General features: G+C 43.0%; 1 protein-coding gene across 2 annotated transcripts in view; it reads left to right on the forward strand.

Moving 5' to 3' along the window:
* The window catches only part of LOC113228451, a 48,910-nt gene that overhangs the window by 20,912 nt on the left and 12,837 nt on the right, over positions 1-15,161 (forward strand). The window contains exons 24-37 of one of the 2 annotated variants that reach the window (XM_026461760.1): positions 1,962-2,057; positions 2,478-2,566; positions 2,651-2,774; positions 4,056-4,250; positions 7,186-7,245; positions 11,839-12,091; positions 12,243-12,296; positions 12,383-12,534; positions 12,927-13,046; positions 13,137-13,352; positions 13,542-13,616; positions 13,711-13,903; positions 13,979-14,044; positions 14,702-14,829. In XM_026461760.1, coding sequence (XP_026317545.1) covers positions 1,962-2,057; positions 2,478-2,566; positions 2,651-2,774; positions 4,056-4,250; positions 7,186-7,245; positions 11,839-12,091; positions 12,243-12,296; positions 12,383-12,534; positions 12,927-13,046; positions 13,137-13,352; positions 13,542-13,616; positions 13,711-13,903; positions 13,979-14,044; positions 14,702-14,829 — 1,821 coding nt within the window. The remainder of the gene's footprint in view (positions 1-1,961; positions 2,058-2,477; positions 2,567-2,650; positions 2,775-4,055; positions 4,251-7,185; positions 7,246-11,838; positions 12,092-12,242; positions 12,297-12,382; positions 12,535-12,926; positions 13,047-13,136; positions 13,353-13,541; positions 13,617-13,710; positions 13,904-13,978; positions 14,045-14,701; positions 14,830-15,161) is intronic. The other variant, XM_026461761.1, reaches the window with a different exon arrangement.

Below are 15,161 nucleotides of genomic sequence, written 5' to 3' on the forward strand. Positions count from 1 at the left end.
AATATACATAATTTCAATAAGAAAGAAGATATCCATAATATTAACCTGAGAGCTAAGACCAAACTCATGGTACCACGATTTCGTCTAACCAAGGTAAACAACTCTTTTGTGGGAAACTGTATACGTTTTTACAATAAGATTCCGGAGCATATATTAAGTTTATCATTTCCTAAGTTTAAAAACTACATTATAAATATTTTGATCGAAAAATCATATTACAAAATTTAAGACTACGTGTTAGATAAAGATGTATGGAGAGACGACATGGCTCCAGAATCCACACAAATTTGATTCAAAGTGTATTCCATGGCATTTAAGTTTATTTGAAAAGAGCATCCCTAGAGTTTCTTGCTCGTTCTTCTCAGGGAGGTCAGTAGCTTAAATGTGACGTTTTCAAGTGTAAATTTATTTTACCTATGGAATATATAATCTGTGAATTTGACTTTGTAGCCCAATTGGTAGAGCGGTAGCCACGTTGAGGCGACAGACGCTGGTTCGAGTCAAGTCGGATCGAAGGGTTTTTTGTGCTTAATCTTTTTTATTAATACTTTAGATTATTACTAAAAAGATATTTTAGTGTATAGGAAATGAAACCATATTTCCGGATTTAAATCGCGTATATTTGTTTTTTCAAACAAACCCCAAACTGGTGGTATGCTTAGAAAAATATGCGTTATTATTTTAAGGTGGTACGGAGAAACCATCTTCCCGTTGAAATTAGGATGTTTTTTAATTTCAATGGCCTCTCGCAGCATCCTGGGTACATAACGGACTTCTTTTGCAAGGACTTGGGGTTTGACAAACTTCATTGAATGTGTAGGTTTATCCACGACATGCTCGCAGACTGCAGACTTGTTTACGCGACGGTGTTTGACATCAGTTATATATTCTTTGACGCGGGTACAAATACTTCGCTTTGTTTGTCCGATATAAGAGAGACCGCACTCACAGTCAAGTTTGTAGACTCCTGCATCCTGTAAGGGGATGTTACATTTCACGGGTCTCAGGATCTGGGAAATCTTCCTCAGGGGACCCTGAAATAGGTCCTGATAGATGCGCGCCTGAGGACTCGTCCGATCTTGTCTATAACACCTCTCACGTAAGGTAAGATGGCAGGTCTTCGCTCGACTGTTGGTGGTTTCACACGGGGTCTGCGGCATTGGCGTGGAATCTTTAACTTATTCGCATGTAGGACGTGCTTTATATGCCGAAGTTCCCTTGCCAATAGATTACTGTCGCTGACACCATGTGCTCCCTGAAACAAAGATTTGCCCACGGTAGCTAACTGGCTAGATATTTTACTGTAGTTTGTGCATATGGCACCTGGACCCCGATTCAGAACTTTTCGATATTTTAACCGATTCCTTCGATTGGATATTGTTCTCCGAAGGGCGCTTTCCAAGCTTTTCAGAACATTCCGAGTTAAACGTTCAATTCGGAGTCGGATACGATATCGTTATCCAACAGCGTTTACGGGGTTATTTATTAGTCGGTGAAATAGATTATAAGAAAAATGAAAATTACTTTATATACATTTTTAAAACTTTAAAGCCCTTAAATATAGGAATGCATCAGTTTTGTATCTTGTATTTAAATAAATTGATAAAATTGAACAAAATTCAGGCTTTATTTAAAATAATAAGAGATTTCCATATTATATATACATTCTTGGTTTGTAAACAATAGGACGTTCGGTAACTTTCATTCGATAACTGTTCTGAATAACGTTTCTAGCCTTTGCCGGTCGAGAAGTTTGAGTAATCATACGGGTGTGACGTCATTTCAATTCGGTTTCGAATACGACAGTTTGACGCTCGATTCGGGTGTTGTGAATACAAATGAAAAGAAACCTTACGATATCAAATCGAATCGATCGACAACGTATTTATTTTGTTTAGAATTAATGATGGCACTGTGAAGAATAATTTGTATATGATGTTGTACTTTCTGCAATGCATTAGGTATTACAAGACCCAGAGCTCATAGCGATGGCAGCAGAGTACGAAGATGCTAAGCCTCTTACGGGTAGAATAGAAGTCAAAATAAATCGATTTGCGGTAAGTTTCATGTGAAGTGAAAATACGGATTGATTTATTTTATATAAATACATATTAAAAGCCGTGGGGTCCAATCCGGGCTCGTACCTCTGAGTTACTCGGAATAGATATACGACATGTAATTTGTATACCAAGAGGTTGTCGGTGTAGGAAAACATTGTGACGAAACTTGCGCGTCGAAGAAGGTTCACAACCGGTATAGGACCAGCGTGGCGGACTATGCCAAGCAGTGGGACGTATAAACAGGTTGATAATGATGTGAATATGAAACTGCACAAGATTTCCTGCTCAGTTTTGCTTAGTCGATAGGTACAGCCGGTTATAGTAACCGTTTTCAATTCTCACTATTAATATTAATTATGTCGATATAATTGTCGACTGCTCCATTTATACCGTAATCTGACTTAGAACTTTTTGCAGCGAGAAATAAAAGACAGTTTCGTAATTTTGAATCGATCCGACGACAAGCGAGACTATAAGCTTGCATTTGATAATATGGGATTTCTTCGGTGAGTGGACGTAGTTGGGACAATTGGTCATTATAACTTTATGTGTTCAGGACTATATCTATCTTTAACTAAATTTTGTTTTAGACACATAAACTATTTGTTCCTTCCAATATCCATCACGCCGTACGGGTTTTTCCTTAAGTGTTGGTCGTTGCTTCGCTTTTTCGTTGCACTCTTCTATATGTTCGTTATACCGTATAATATTGCTGTAAGTATAAAATCTATGCTGTCATATATTAACACTATGTTGTTTCCGAGCCATAGGTAGTTTTAAATATTATCACTTGCTTAAACGATTAAGGAAAATATCGTGGTGAAACCTGAATTTTGGATAAGGTTAACAAATTGCATTGCGGTGGTTTTGCACGGTACGGGTGCTGGTGAAGGAAAATTAACTTTGTGAACTTACACCTCTTGGTCACGGGCACAGTGGCAGTGCCTCTAATATTTAAGAGTATCTGCGCGCAGATAATTAACAACATTACAATTTGACACAGAACCCACGTTGACAAGGTCACCATGGCGACTGACAGCGGGCGGTGCGTCGTGTTGTTAAACGATGGGCCATTTTTAAGTTTTGGGATAAATGTGAATTTAATAACAATAGGGCTTAAAAAGAAACATCTACATTTTAGCCTGTTTTCGGGATTTTTTATTATTGGGTAATATAAGGATATTGTCTAAAGAAAATGCTAATTTGTTAATTTGTTACTTGTATATGTTATTTGAGGTGTATCGTATATATTTTGTAAGACCGTTGTTTAATAGTAAATACCTAAAACATTTGATCTATCAAAACAGTTTTCTCTGCATCTCTTCCGGTGACTCGCCTTCAAGCTCTGAGTGGTGGTGCAATTGTCATGGATAGGCGTGTCGCTTACTACCAGACGCACCACTTCTTCATCTCGTCACTTGATGTCATAAAAATGTATTCGAAGACGTGGAAAGTCCATATCTGCCGTCCACTATCAAATCTCCGTTGTAAATAGGACAAGATAGATTACAAAATTCTCTTTTAAAACAGTTAAAATTTGTTAACGTGTTCGTTTTATCGGAACCTACCCTGACGATGTATAGCTGAAATATCATTAAACAATATCAATATTCTAAAACAGGGTTGTGGTTTTTTGTGATATATTAAAAAAATATTATCACTTAGCCGTATTTTACTTAGCGGATGGTAGATATACGAGTAGTCTCCCATAGGAACAGCGTGATGGCGTAGACTCTTCAAACTCCGATTGCTAGGCACCTGACGTATATGCGTTGATACTTACCTACAGTCGTTGAGATTTGCGTCAAAGAAATACGGGTGAAATAAACCTACTAAAATTTACAATTGATATAGTAATATCAGTACAGGATCGGAAGCACGCCAAGCGTTTCATTCAGGATTTAAATTTAACTCTATACCAAATATAAATATCCAAAGTCCTAAGAGTGAAGTTTGATGTGCTCTTGATTGAAAAATAAACTGATGATTTTACAGATAAAACGGCACAGATTTGGTTCCAGAGTCATGTACATGGATTTATTTTTGTACGTTGACTTGATAGTAATGGCGTACGTGGGTTATTACGATGAGAAGTCTCTCCTCGTGAAGCATCCTCTCTATACAGTATCGCGATATATAAAGACGACATTTTTTTGGGATGTAATCGCTATATTCCCTTTTGAGCAATTGGTGAGTACACAATATGCGTGTGTTTTTAATACGAATAATAAAATTTCATAATTATCATAAAGTGTTTTACCCTCAATGTTAGTAGCAGTAGAAGTTGTGAAAGAGTTCGTCCAGGAAAGTACTGGCATCTTACCTGTTTCTGCCGTGAAGCAATAACGTGAGCCTTACTTCGGTCCAGTTTTAAAGGGTAATGGTGCTGATGTAATTGCAGGCACATGAGACATGTCAACTTATTGTTCTGGGCGGGGTCCCTCAGATCTTTTCGATTGGAGACCTTGAGTGGCATTGCAACTGTCATGGATAGGCCTGTCGCTCACTACCAAGCGCACTAGTCTTTCATCCCGTCGCTATACCATAAAAAATGATATTATTTTGCCGTATGTTTCATCTCCATGTTATAGGATTTGCATGAAACATTACGCGTCCACGTTTATACGATGTACCGTTATGAAGTGGAACTCCCTGCTGCAAACTGTCCTAAACGCTATTTTTAACTTTTCATTACTTAAAGTTAAATTTCAGCTACCCATTCATGAATCTTTAGGTTCAAAAGTAATTTCAGTAAGGTGTATACGTTGTCATATATCGCACATGAAACCTAATACTGTCGTAACTTAAAATTGTGGAATGGAGAAAACAAAATTTTAAAATTAAGAAAGAAATGCATCTTATTGCGAATAATGTGATTATTTTTATTTATACATAATACGTAATTATCCATTTTTTTAATTTTCTAATCGTGTTTCCTTAATTCTACAATTTCGGGTTACACTTAGACAACCACAAATGACATCCAAACTCACGAGAGAAATAAATGTAAGCCATACAAATATTTCTCTCGGGCCGGGAATCGAACCCGGGTCCCCCACCCGTGCTCATGCGATAGAGTTTTTACGGTTTAGAGCGATCTATTTAAATATTTTTATTTATCTATGAAAGTAAATGTGATGAATTATTGAAAGTCCTGGAACAAAAATTGTTGTTGTAGCTTGTTACTTTTTTTTTCAACTCCTTTTCAAAGTGCTATTGTACCTCTATAATAACATCTTTATAGATAATAAAGAAATTTGATCCTCCGGCAGTTTATACGTCGTAAAATTATAAACATAGTTACGTACTTAAATTCTGTATATAAGATACTTAGTTATTTTATTTTTTGTTTATTTTGTTATGTTTGCGTCTAGAAGCTTATAAAAGAGCTGCAATAGAGCATATGTGGCGTTAGAGGCACCACTATTAATTTTCATACGCGACACTGGAAATGTAAAACATCAACGTGCATTTAGAACTTATTACAGGACAGAGATTTAACGCAATTTTTTGAGAAAAAATCATCAGAAATCATTACTATAATATTATTTGTTATATTGAAAAGCCGAAACTTTCTAGTTTGATGATTTCTTTTTTGTTAAAAAAAATTCTTCAAATCGCTCTCCTGTAATATTTTCCAAATGCACGTTAGACGTTTTACTTTTTAAACGTCGACAATATCAAGAGGCGCAGTCGCAGCACCACTGTCGTGACACACGCGCACCACTTTTGCAGTAACAATTAGTGAAGTAAAGACGTAACGAGTGGCGGCTGCGCCGTAGTTGCGACACTGCTGCGCTTCTATAAGCGTCTCTTTTGTACTTTTGTAGGCGCCCTATCTGCGCTGTTAGGGAATATCTTTTATTGTGTACAGTACTATCTATTTTATTAATATCTTTCGGCAGTAATCGTGATTTGGCTGTCGTCGTATTTCTGTCATTTGCCTTGTGCATTTATTGCATGCCGGACGCACTTAATAGACTTGAGGAAATGTATGGAGTAGCTACTAACTACGCTTTATTATAGTTATATATTTTTAAAGGTCAGACAATAAATTGAAAATTAAAGATCAATCAATATCAAAACTGGATAAATACTTTATGATTCATTTTTGGTCGCATTGTAAATAATAATAATAGTAAATCTTTCATTATGACGTCTTGTGTCTACTTGTCAGGGATACAAAATAATTATAATAATAATTTAAAAATTAGTTGTATTGTGTAGTAGTGTAGTTGTATATAGTGTGTTAGTAGGTACATACTTGATCAAAACAAAAAGTACATAGGTCGCTCGAGAAGCTGACTGCTACATTGACTCACCAAAACCTCAACCTAAAAGATGAAATGACTCAGAATCGGGACATCGCGCTTAGTAGCAAACATTTTCAGGATGTTGTTAGAACTTGTACGCAGTCTCAAGAGTAGTGACGCTGTTATTTATCTGCCTGTATATATTTAACTGCCTCCGTGGCCGGACGGTTACCATGCCGGACTGCCATGTAGAGGTCCCAGGTTCGATTCCCGGGCCGGGAGAAATATTTGTAAAGCCCACATTTGTTTGTCTCGTGAGTTTGGGTGTAATTTGTAATTGTCTATTTGTGTGTCCATGGCTTCCGCGACACAGGGTTTCCCTAGTGCGGGGCTATGTCGAGTGTGTGCGTTATTATTACTATTAGTTATCACATCACAGCAAAAAAGTTATCAACTTCTACTAGAACAAACATTAAGTATGCGCTATAGCGCCGCGTTAGTTCCAACAGCATCCTGAAACCGTTATTATATTGAATACACAAGGCGTTGTGAAAAGACAAAGAAGAAAACTTTATTTAATTAAAATTTTTAACTTACTAGGTACATTGTTAAACAGTAAACGCTACTAAAAAGCGAAATGGTTTTACTACTCTATACAGTTCACAAGGAAACCAAAACTAAACAACAATAAAGTACGTAGTTCTGAATTCAAATTATGGAAATTTGTATTCGGGTGCATTCTAAAGCTGAAAATTGCCGAGAGATATTAAGAAGATAGTAGTTGTACTGTACTTGTTACTCAAATAAACGAATACTGAATACAAAATGACGTGACCGAGAATTATTTTTAACTTGGTAATGTGTCGTTTCAGTTACGAACGGTAAACGATTCAGTGGACTTGGATTTCTTCCGCCTTAATCGAATCTGCCTGGTAAGAAGTAACAATTCATACAGATCTGTCATCGAGTATAGTGCAATTACGCGTAACTAGCATTTGATTATTAGTTTTTATTTCTGTAATTTAGCCGCAAAAAGCCAAATCCGCGTAAATGTCGTAGCAACCAAATTAGCGTGATTTACGAATCATCTAATCTAATTTAATCTATTCTCTCCTCTCTAGGAATCTATTGTTATCAATCCGTAGACAGCATAAATTAATGCTTACTATGCACAAATAAAAGTCGTAGCCATTGAAATAACAAAGTAATAACGCTAAATCCCTCTCCCATGAAATTTGGTTTGGTGCAGATACGCGCTTTTTACCAATATATTTTACTCGGATATGCACTATCCCCGACTTACTTCTATATCATGAAATTAAATTTACGATATATTTATGTGACACTTTTGAGTAATTAATAGATCTTGATTTTTATGTAAATATAAAGGATGTGATGTATATTTACAAGGCACTTAAACAAAAATATGATACCAGAAAAAACTTCAGTATTATGAAAATTTAAATACTAGAATAAAATATTAAGACATTTGGTAGCAGTTGTGAAAGAGTTCGTCCAAGGTAGTACTGCCACCGTACCTATTTCTGCCGCCAAATACCATATCTATTAATGCCAGGATTACTGTGTTCTGGTGGGTTGGTCCTCCGCTGGGGTCCACGTCATGGAGCCCCGCCCCATGCGCTGCTTCAAGTGCATGGGGATTGGCCCTCTGGGATTGGGCTCTGTTTCAGGTGTGGCTAGGCGGGGCACACGGCTTCCGGGTGCACGGCGACCCCACGGTGCTCGGTCTGCACCGCGGCTCGCCGCCCAGCGGACCACGTAATGGGGGGGCGATCGTGCGCTCCCCCCCCACCAAGGGCAAGCCGACGGGGACCTCCGGCTCCCCCCCTATTGAGGGACAAAGTATGGAGCAATAATGCCAGCACGCCACCATACTATACTGCAGGGCAACCTCAACCACTGCGCCAGGGCACAGGACCTAATGGTCCAGGCCATGGCGGAGCGGGACGTTGCGGTAGCTGCTGTGGCGGAGCCCTACTTTATCCCCCCGCGGGGGAACTGGGCGGGGGACCGGGAGGGGGACCGGGAGGAGACGGTGGCCATAGTGGCGTCGACTGACGGAAACTCCCCCCCTCTAGTGGTGAAGGAACGCGGGTTAGGGTTCGTGGCGGCGAGGTGGGGAGAAGTCATCCTAATTGGGGTGTACTTCTCTCCAAACCGTTCCCTGGCCCAATTCCAGGCGTTCCTGGAGACCCTACAGAGGGCGGTGAGGAGGGCAGCTCCGACCCCGGTGTTGGTGTTGGGGGACTTCAATGCCAAGAGCGTGGCGTGGGGTTCTCCGGTCACCAATGCCAGGGGGCCAGAGTTGGAAAATTGGAAGTCTTAGGGCTAGCCATCCTCAACCGGGGCCATGCCAACACGTGCGTTCGGCGAAATGGGGGGTCAATCGTGGACGTCATGTTTGCGACCCCCTCATTAGCGGCGCGAGTATCCGGTTGGCAGGTCCTGGAGGACGAGGAGACCCTCTCCGATCATAAATACATACGGATGAGGGCCTCCCTTACGCCGCCCATGACGGCCTCCAACACGGCCCCCGGGGGAGGCTTTTCCAAATGGGCACTCACCCGCCTGGACTATGAGCTTGCAGAGGAAGCAGCCATGGTCCAGGCGTGGTGCCCCCCCCCCCCACCGGCCACCGTCGACGTGGAGCAGAGTGCGGTCAAGTTCAGGGAAGACTTGACCGCCGTCTGTGAGCGGGCCATGCCCAGGGTCAGAGGGACCCCGGGCAAAAAGAGTGTGTACTGGTGGACCGCGGAGATTGGGGACCTCCGCACCGCCTGTACCACGGCCCGGCGGGCCTACGGCCGATGCCGCCGCAGGCGCCACTCTCAAAGTGAGGAGAGAAGGCTCCACAGCGCCCTTCAGGGTGCGAGGCAGGCCCTGAAGGTCGCAATAGGGCGGGCCAAGGACTCTGCGAAAGAGGAGTTCTTGGCCACCCTGGACGCGGACCCATGGGGGAGGCCGTACAAAGTTGTGCGCAACAAAATGTACGGCGCATCTCCCATGGAGTCACTGGAGCTGGATCTCCTCAACCGGGTGGTGGAGGGCCTTTTCCCCGAACCGCAGCCCTTCACCCCACCGGCCATGGTGCCCCCCAGAGCAGACGGGGGGCAGACTGAGGAACCCCCCCGGAAATCACCGAGGGGGAGTTGGAGTGGGCGGTGGGACGGCTGCGGGGGCGGAAGAAGGCTCCCGGCCCAGACGGGGTACCGGGACGAGTCCTTCGCATTGCCCTGAAGCATCTCGGGACCCGCCTCAAGCATCTCATGGATGACTGCTTGAGGACGGGGTTGTTCCCGAGATGCTGGAAGGAGGGAAGGCTCGTCCTGGTGCCCAAGCCGGGCCGACCTGCGGATTCTCCCTCGGGGTTCAGGCACCTCGTCCTGTTGGACGAGGTGGCGAAGATCCTGGAGCGAATCATCGCCTCCAGGATCAACGAACACCTGAGGGGGACAGGCCCCGATGTGTCGCAGCGGCAGTACGAGTTCAGGACTGGACTCTCCACCCTGGACGCCCTGGAGTCGCTGCGACACATCGTGGAGGAGGGAAACGGCGAGGGGGAAGGCGTGGTGGCTGTGTCGTTAGACATAGCCAACGCTTTCGGCACTCTCCCCTTCGCCGTTATCAGGGAGGCGCTGAGGGGCGCGCTGCTCCCCCGGACGGCGGTTATCGCGTACGCCGATGACACGCTGGCGGCTGACCACCTTCCAGGAGGCGGCCCGAAGAGCAGGGCAGGGCAGGGGCAGGCGCCCACATCTCCATCGCGGGAGTATCGGTCCCGGTCAAGTCCCAGGTGAAATATCTGGGACTTGATATTTCATCTGGGACGATGGAACTTCGGGGAGCATTTCCGGCAACTTGCTCCCCGAATAGTGGGCGCCGCATCGGCGTTGGGCAGGCTCCTGCCCAACCTCGGGAGGCCGGGAGCCCCATGCAGAAGGCCGGGGTGACCCGGAGTATGGCCTTATACGGGGCTCCCATTTGGTGTGGGGCCTTATCAGCGGCGACGAAGGCGCTGCTGAGGAGGCCCCAGAGGGTGGTCGCCCTGAGAATGTGCAGGGCGTACAGGACGGTGGCCTGCGCTGCCGCATGCGTCCTCGCCGGTACTCCGCCGTGGGACCTCGAAGCCGAGGTCCTGGCGGAGGTCCGCACCTACCGGCGGGGAATGAGGGACCGAAGCGAGCGACCCGCTCCCCAAGAGGTGGAGCGGGAGCGCCGCCTCGCGGCGCAGCGCATGCGGGACCGGTGGAAAGAGGGCTTGGCGGATCCCCCCTATGGCGCTCGTACCATAGAGGCGATCCGCCCTGTCCTCGTAGAGTGGGTAAACCGGTCCCACGGGCCACTGTCGTACCACCTTGTGCAGGTGCTGACCGGGCACGGCTGCTTCGGTCACTACCTGCACAAGGTGGCGAGGAGGGAACCGTCCCCGTCGTGCCACGAGTGCGGCGCTGCGGATGACACCGCGCAGCACACCCTAGAGGTGTGTAGCCGGTGGGATGAGCAGCGCCGCACTCTGACGGGGACTGTAGGGCAGGACCTCTCGCTGCCGAGCGTGGTTGCCGCCATGCTCGATAGCGAGGAGTCCTGGGAGGCGGTGGCCTCCTTTTGCGCAGAGGTTATGTCGCGAAAGGAGGCCGCGAAGCGGGTGCGCGAGGACGCGGCGGACGCGCACCCGCTCCGGCGCAGACGTACGGGGAGAAGGCGAAGGCAGTTCGCTGCTCGCCTGATCCCCTAGTGAGTCCAGCAGGCTCTGGACAGGGTCTCCGGAGCCTGCATTGCACGGCCTCACTCATCTGGGGGGCGGGTCGGAGGACAACCGACTCGCCCCTCCGTTGGCGCGGGAGCCCTGGCGTAAGCTAGGGCGGCCGGGCGGCGTCGTGGTGAATGTTCACTGATCCCACGGCGCCGACTCAACCGGCGAGAGGGAAACCCGGGGAGGTTTTAGTGGGGTAGGCCCTCCAGTCTGGAGGGAGAGTCCCCACATAACCCCTGAGTCTCCCTGGGCTCAGGGGTATCCATAAAGATTACCCCCCGTCAAAAAAAAAAAAAAAGGATTACTGTGTTCTGGTTTTAGAGGGTAAAAAGGGTGCTGGTGAAATGACAGGCACAGTAGTCAACTTATATTTCAGGGTGACGGGCAGTGGCACTGCCCCTTAGATCTTTGTGATTTAAAGCTCTGAGTGGCACTACAACTGTTATGGACAATCATGTAGCTTACCATCAGGCGCCTGACTTGTTCGTTCCGTCACTAGATATTATATACAAAAAAAATTATATACTCAGTATTGAGTACTGAACAAAAGTTGTTGTTTATGATGTTGGTAATATTCCTGTCCTATTTTGGTAACATCCTGGGAGGTTGTTAGTATTTTACAAATTTTATAATCTTGTATACACACCCAAATTATGATGTATGTAAATATAACATTCGACATGAAATGCCAATGAATACACTATATGCAGTTCTGAATTTCTTTATAAAATTGATAGACGTAAATTTTCAGGTGACCAGGCTTACAGGAGCCTTTGAATACTGGGAAAGTGATATAATGAATATAAACCCAGCATTAGTGATGTTTAAGTTTCTACCTTTGGCAATGACGTTCATAAACTTCATGACGGCGTTCATATTTATGAACTCGTGTAAACCGTTCGTTAAACGGGATAATATCACGCATTTTTCGTTTGCGCCGAATATTCGTGTCAATTGTACTAAAACTTTGGTTTTGTCTAGCACTGAGAAATATGTTGAAGCAGGTACGTGTAATGCTGATCTAATTGAAAGCTATTATGTGCTCAAAACTCATTCGTTCATGCCTGAATTCCTCTTTTGAACTATGTGCTTTAGAATTGTGCTCGTTTGAACTTTATTCATGGTATGCATTATATGAGTTTAATAACATTTTAGATGCGTTCGACGAGTACATTTATACTGGATTGTGGGTTTTTGAATTATTCATGGGTAAGTTTTGATTTTTGTTTCATACTGCTTTCAAAATTATTAAATTTAAAATTTACTTTTCTAATATATGGTTGAAATCCATACAGGGTGTGGGTGTGCTCCAGTAATGGTGACAGGGACCACAGACGCGGTGTTGGTGATGATATTACAGATTGTTGGTCTGCTGTACTTCGCGTTCATGGTCGGATTCATTATCTCCTTACGCTCTGCTTCTGCTCATGCATTGCTTGATCATACTGTGAGTAGACAGCGACCAAGAAATTAGATCCTACCACAAGGACATAAATGATAGAGACCAATCAGGCCTAATTGATATTAATTATGCGAATTATATATAAATATATAATTTGCATCACAATCTTAAGATATATTTTCGTGTAGAATCTTAATTAAAACTTTGCCCCTTTTGTACATTTTCCGCCAACACTGTTGAACTGAAATTACAAATTTAGGTTCCACTGTATTGAAAACGTCTTATCTATACAAAAACTAAACTATGCTGTTTATTCATAATATCATTCGCGTACAATAACGGTATCGTCCTTTCGTGATAGAGAAGGTTAACTCGTTAAAAATAATAGCCATAATACAAAGTTACATTAGTTTTAATGAGTTGCTTTCGCATTGTAGGAAAACACGAGAGATCTAACCAACTTTCTGTATCAAGAGAACGTGGACCCGATGTTAATTGCAAAAACGGTGAAGTATTTTGAATATGTATGGAAGAGAACGGATGGCAGCAATCCACAGGTAATATGAACTTTTGAAATTCGGTTAGAGATTACGTTATTTGAGGGAATACATCCCATTGTTTTACTTACCTACATGTTTATTTACTAGCAAATATGTCGCTGCTTGAACTCCGCACTTATGGAAGATACCCTCGTCTTCATGTATGAACACGCTCTTCGTGAGGTGCCGTTGTTCGGCAAGGTCGAGCGTTCTTTTATTAGAGTAATCACTCAACATCTGAATGAGATGTACTTCCTCAAGGGTGAGACTGTCGTGCAGTACCGAGACGTGCAGACCAATATCTATATCATTTATAGAGGGAAGGTAAGGAATTACGAACTTTTCTTGTACCCTTTAAATAACTGCAATGAAGGTCCACAGAGTTTGAACCTCGTGCATAACGAGCTTATGTATCGTTAATAAGGAAAACATAGGAAAACATACTATGTAACTTAGGTCACGTAGAAATTTAGGTCAAAAACTGTGTGTTGATTTCAGCGCCTCTGTTTGCAGGTGGATGTTCTGAGTTCATTTAATGAAATGGTTACTTGTATGGGACCTGGAGGCATGTTTGGCAATTTTACTGGGGTAATCTTTACTCTTATTTTCAAGATCAAAAAAGAAACTCTCAAAATGGGAGGGAAAAAAAATCATAATTACTTAGTATTTATTTTACTTTTAGCAACCAATATCATGTTCAGACGTATCAATCTACGCTAGTCGAAGCTTGGACTTGCTGGTTATTCCTTGTCAATCGTTTTTCAATTTGGTGAAAGTATATCCCAAAATCCAAGAACTCCTTAAAAAGGCTTTGGAAAATTCAAAGGACTACATTTTGCCCATATCTATGGATAATTTAGAAGATAGTTCCAGCGGTATGTTCCATCATAGATCAATGCAGAAATTGTTTTTGATGTGTAAGTAGTGTAACTACGTAAATATTTTTACAGTAGAATCAGATTTGGAAGAAGCCGATTCAGGACATGATTCCATAAGTGGATTTGAGGAGCAATTAGGTAAGGTTACAAGATTTTTGTATTCTTGCCGTAATGTGAAGTAATCTTAAATATCAATTACCTCAAACCGTTACGTTGAAAATGGACTTAAGGTTATTTTGAAGACGGGACGTGGTGTAATCTTTACTTACCTTTTAATCTTCTGTAGTAAAATATGATATTCTTTGAAATTCATCTAGGCACACGTGCTGGGATGGTATTGTATGTATTATTCTCAGTTTTATGCCACCACAGACTCTTTACTTATTATTGATACAAAGATCGAACACAAAGAAAAAATCCTTCGATGTGAGTGGACTCGGGCTCGAGCAGTCTTTGCCATCATCCCAGGCATGGCCTAGACCACCGCTGTTAACCAATTGATCTACAGACACGAGTCAGCAGATCTTACGAATTTCTCTGTGTTCGTTAAATATCTTTGTATTGGATTAAAAAGACTTTTTTCGTCTATTTACTTATTGACGACTTCGGCGGCCCAGCGGTTAACATTGTGTGGACTAGATAAGGTGGCCAGGAGGGAGGAGGAATCGAACTCGTTCCTGGGCTCCAATTTGGGATTTATTATCATGTTTATAATTTCGTTGCACATTCATAGTGCAGGGAATTTCCTAGTTTGAGAATCGATGTGGTTGTCTGACAGTATATATTTTTTCACAGAGACGCATATTCAAATGCAAAGGTCATTCACGGAGATGAGCATGGCTAAGTCCCAATCCAGTATCGGAACCTTCCAAAGCTACTCGCACATTCACAACCTGGTCAGACCCGGATCCTGGCTTTATCAGGTTACTTAAAATATATTTAATAAAAATAAGAAAATCTGAAAACCACAGACATATATCTTGATAGACGCCACAAGTACAGCAATTTGTGTGAAAACCAAGCGTGACACATTTTTTGTACCCACTGTGACGTCACAAGAACTATTTAGTATCGCTTCCCGCTCGCTCTAAATCGATTGATTGAAGGGAATACGCGTAAACACGCGTATTCCATTTAATTAATCGATTCTAAATAGAATAATTATTGTTCAAGTATTTGTTGATTACAAGTAGTCGTAATATTAATATAGTAGAAAAATACTAGAATAAGACAGTTAAGTCCTTTATTTTACGCG

Source organism: Hyposmocoma kahamanoa, unplaced genomic scaffold, assembly GCF_003589595.1.
Source record: "Hyposmocoma kahamanoa isolate Upper Pololo Valley unplaced genomic scaffold, ASM358959v1 232, whole genome shotgun sequence".
NCBI lineage: Eukaryota > Metazoa > Arthropoda > Insecta > Lepidoptera > Cosmopterigidae > Hyposmocoma > Hyposmocoma kahamanoa.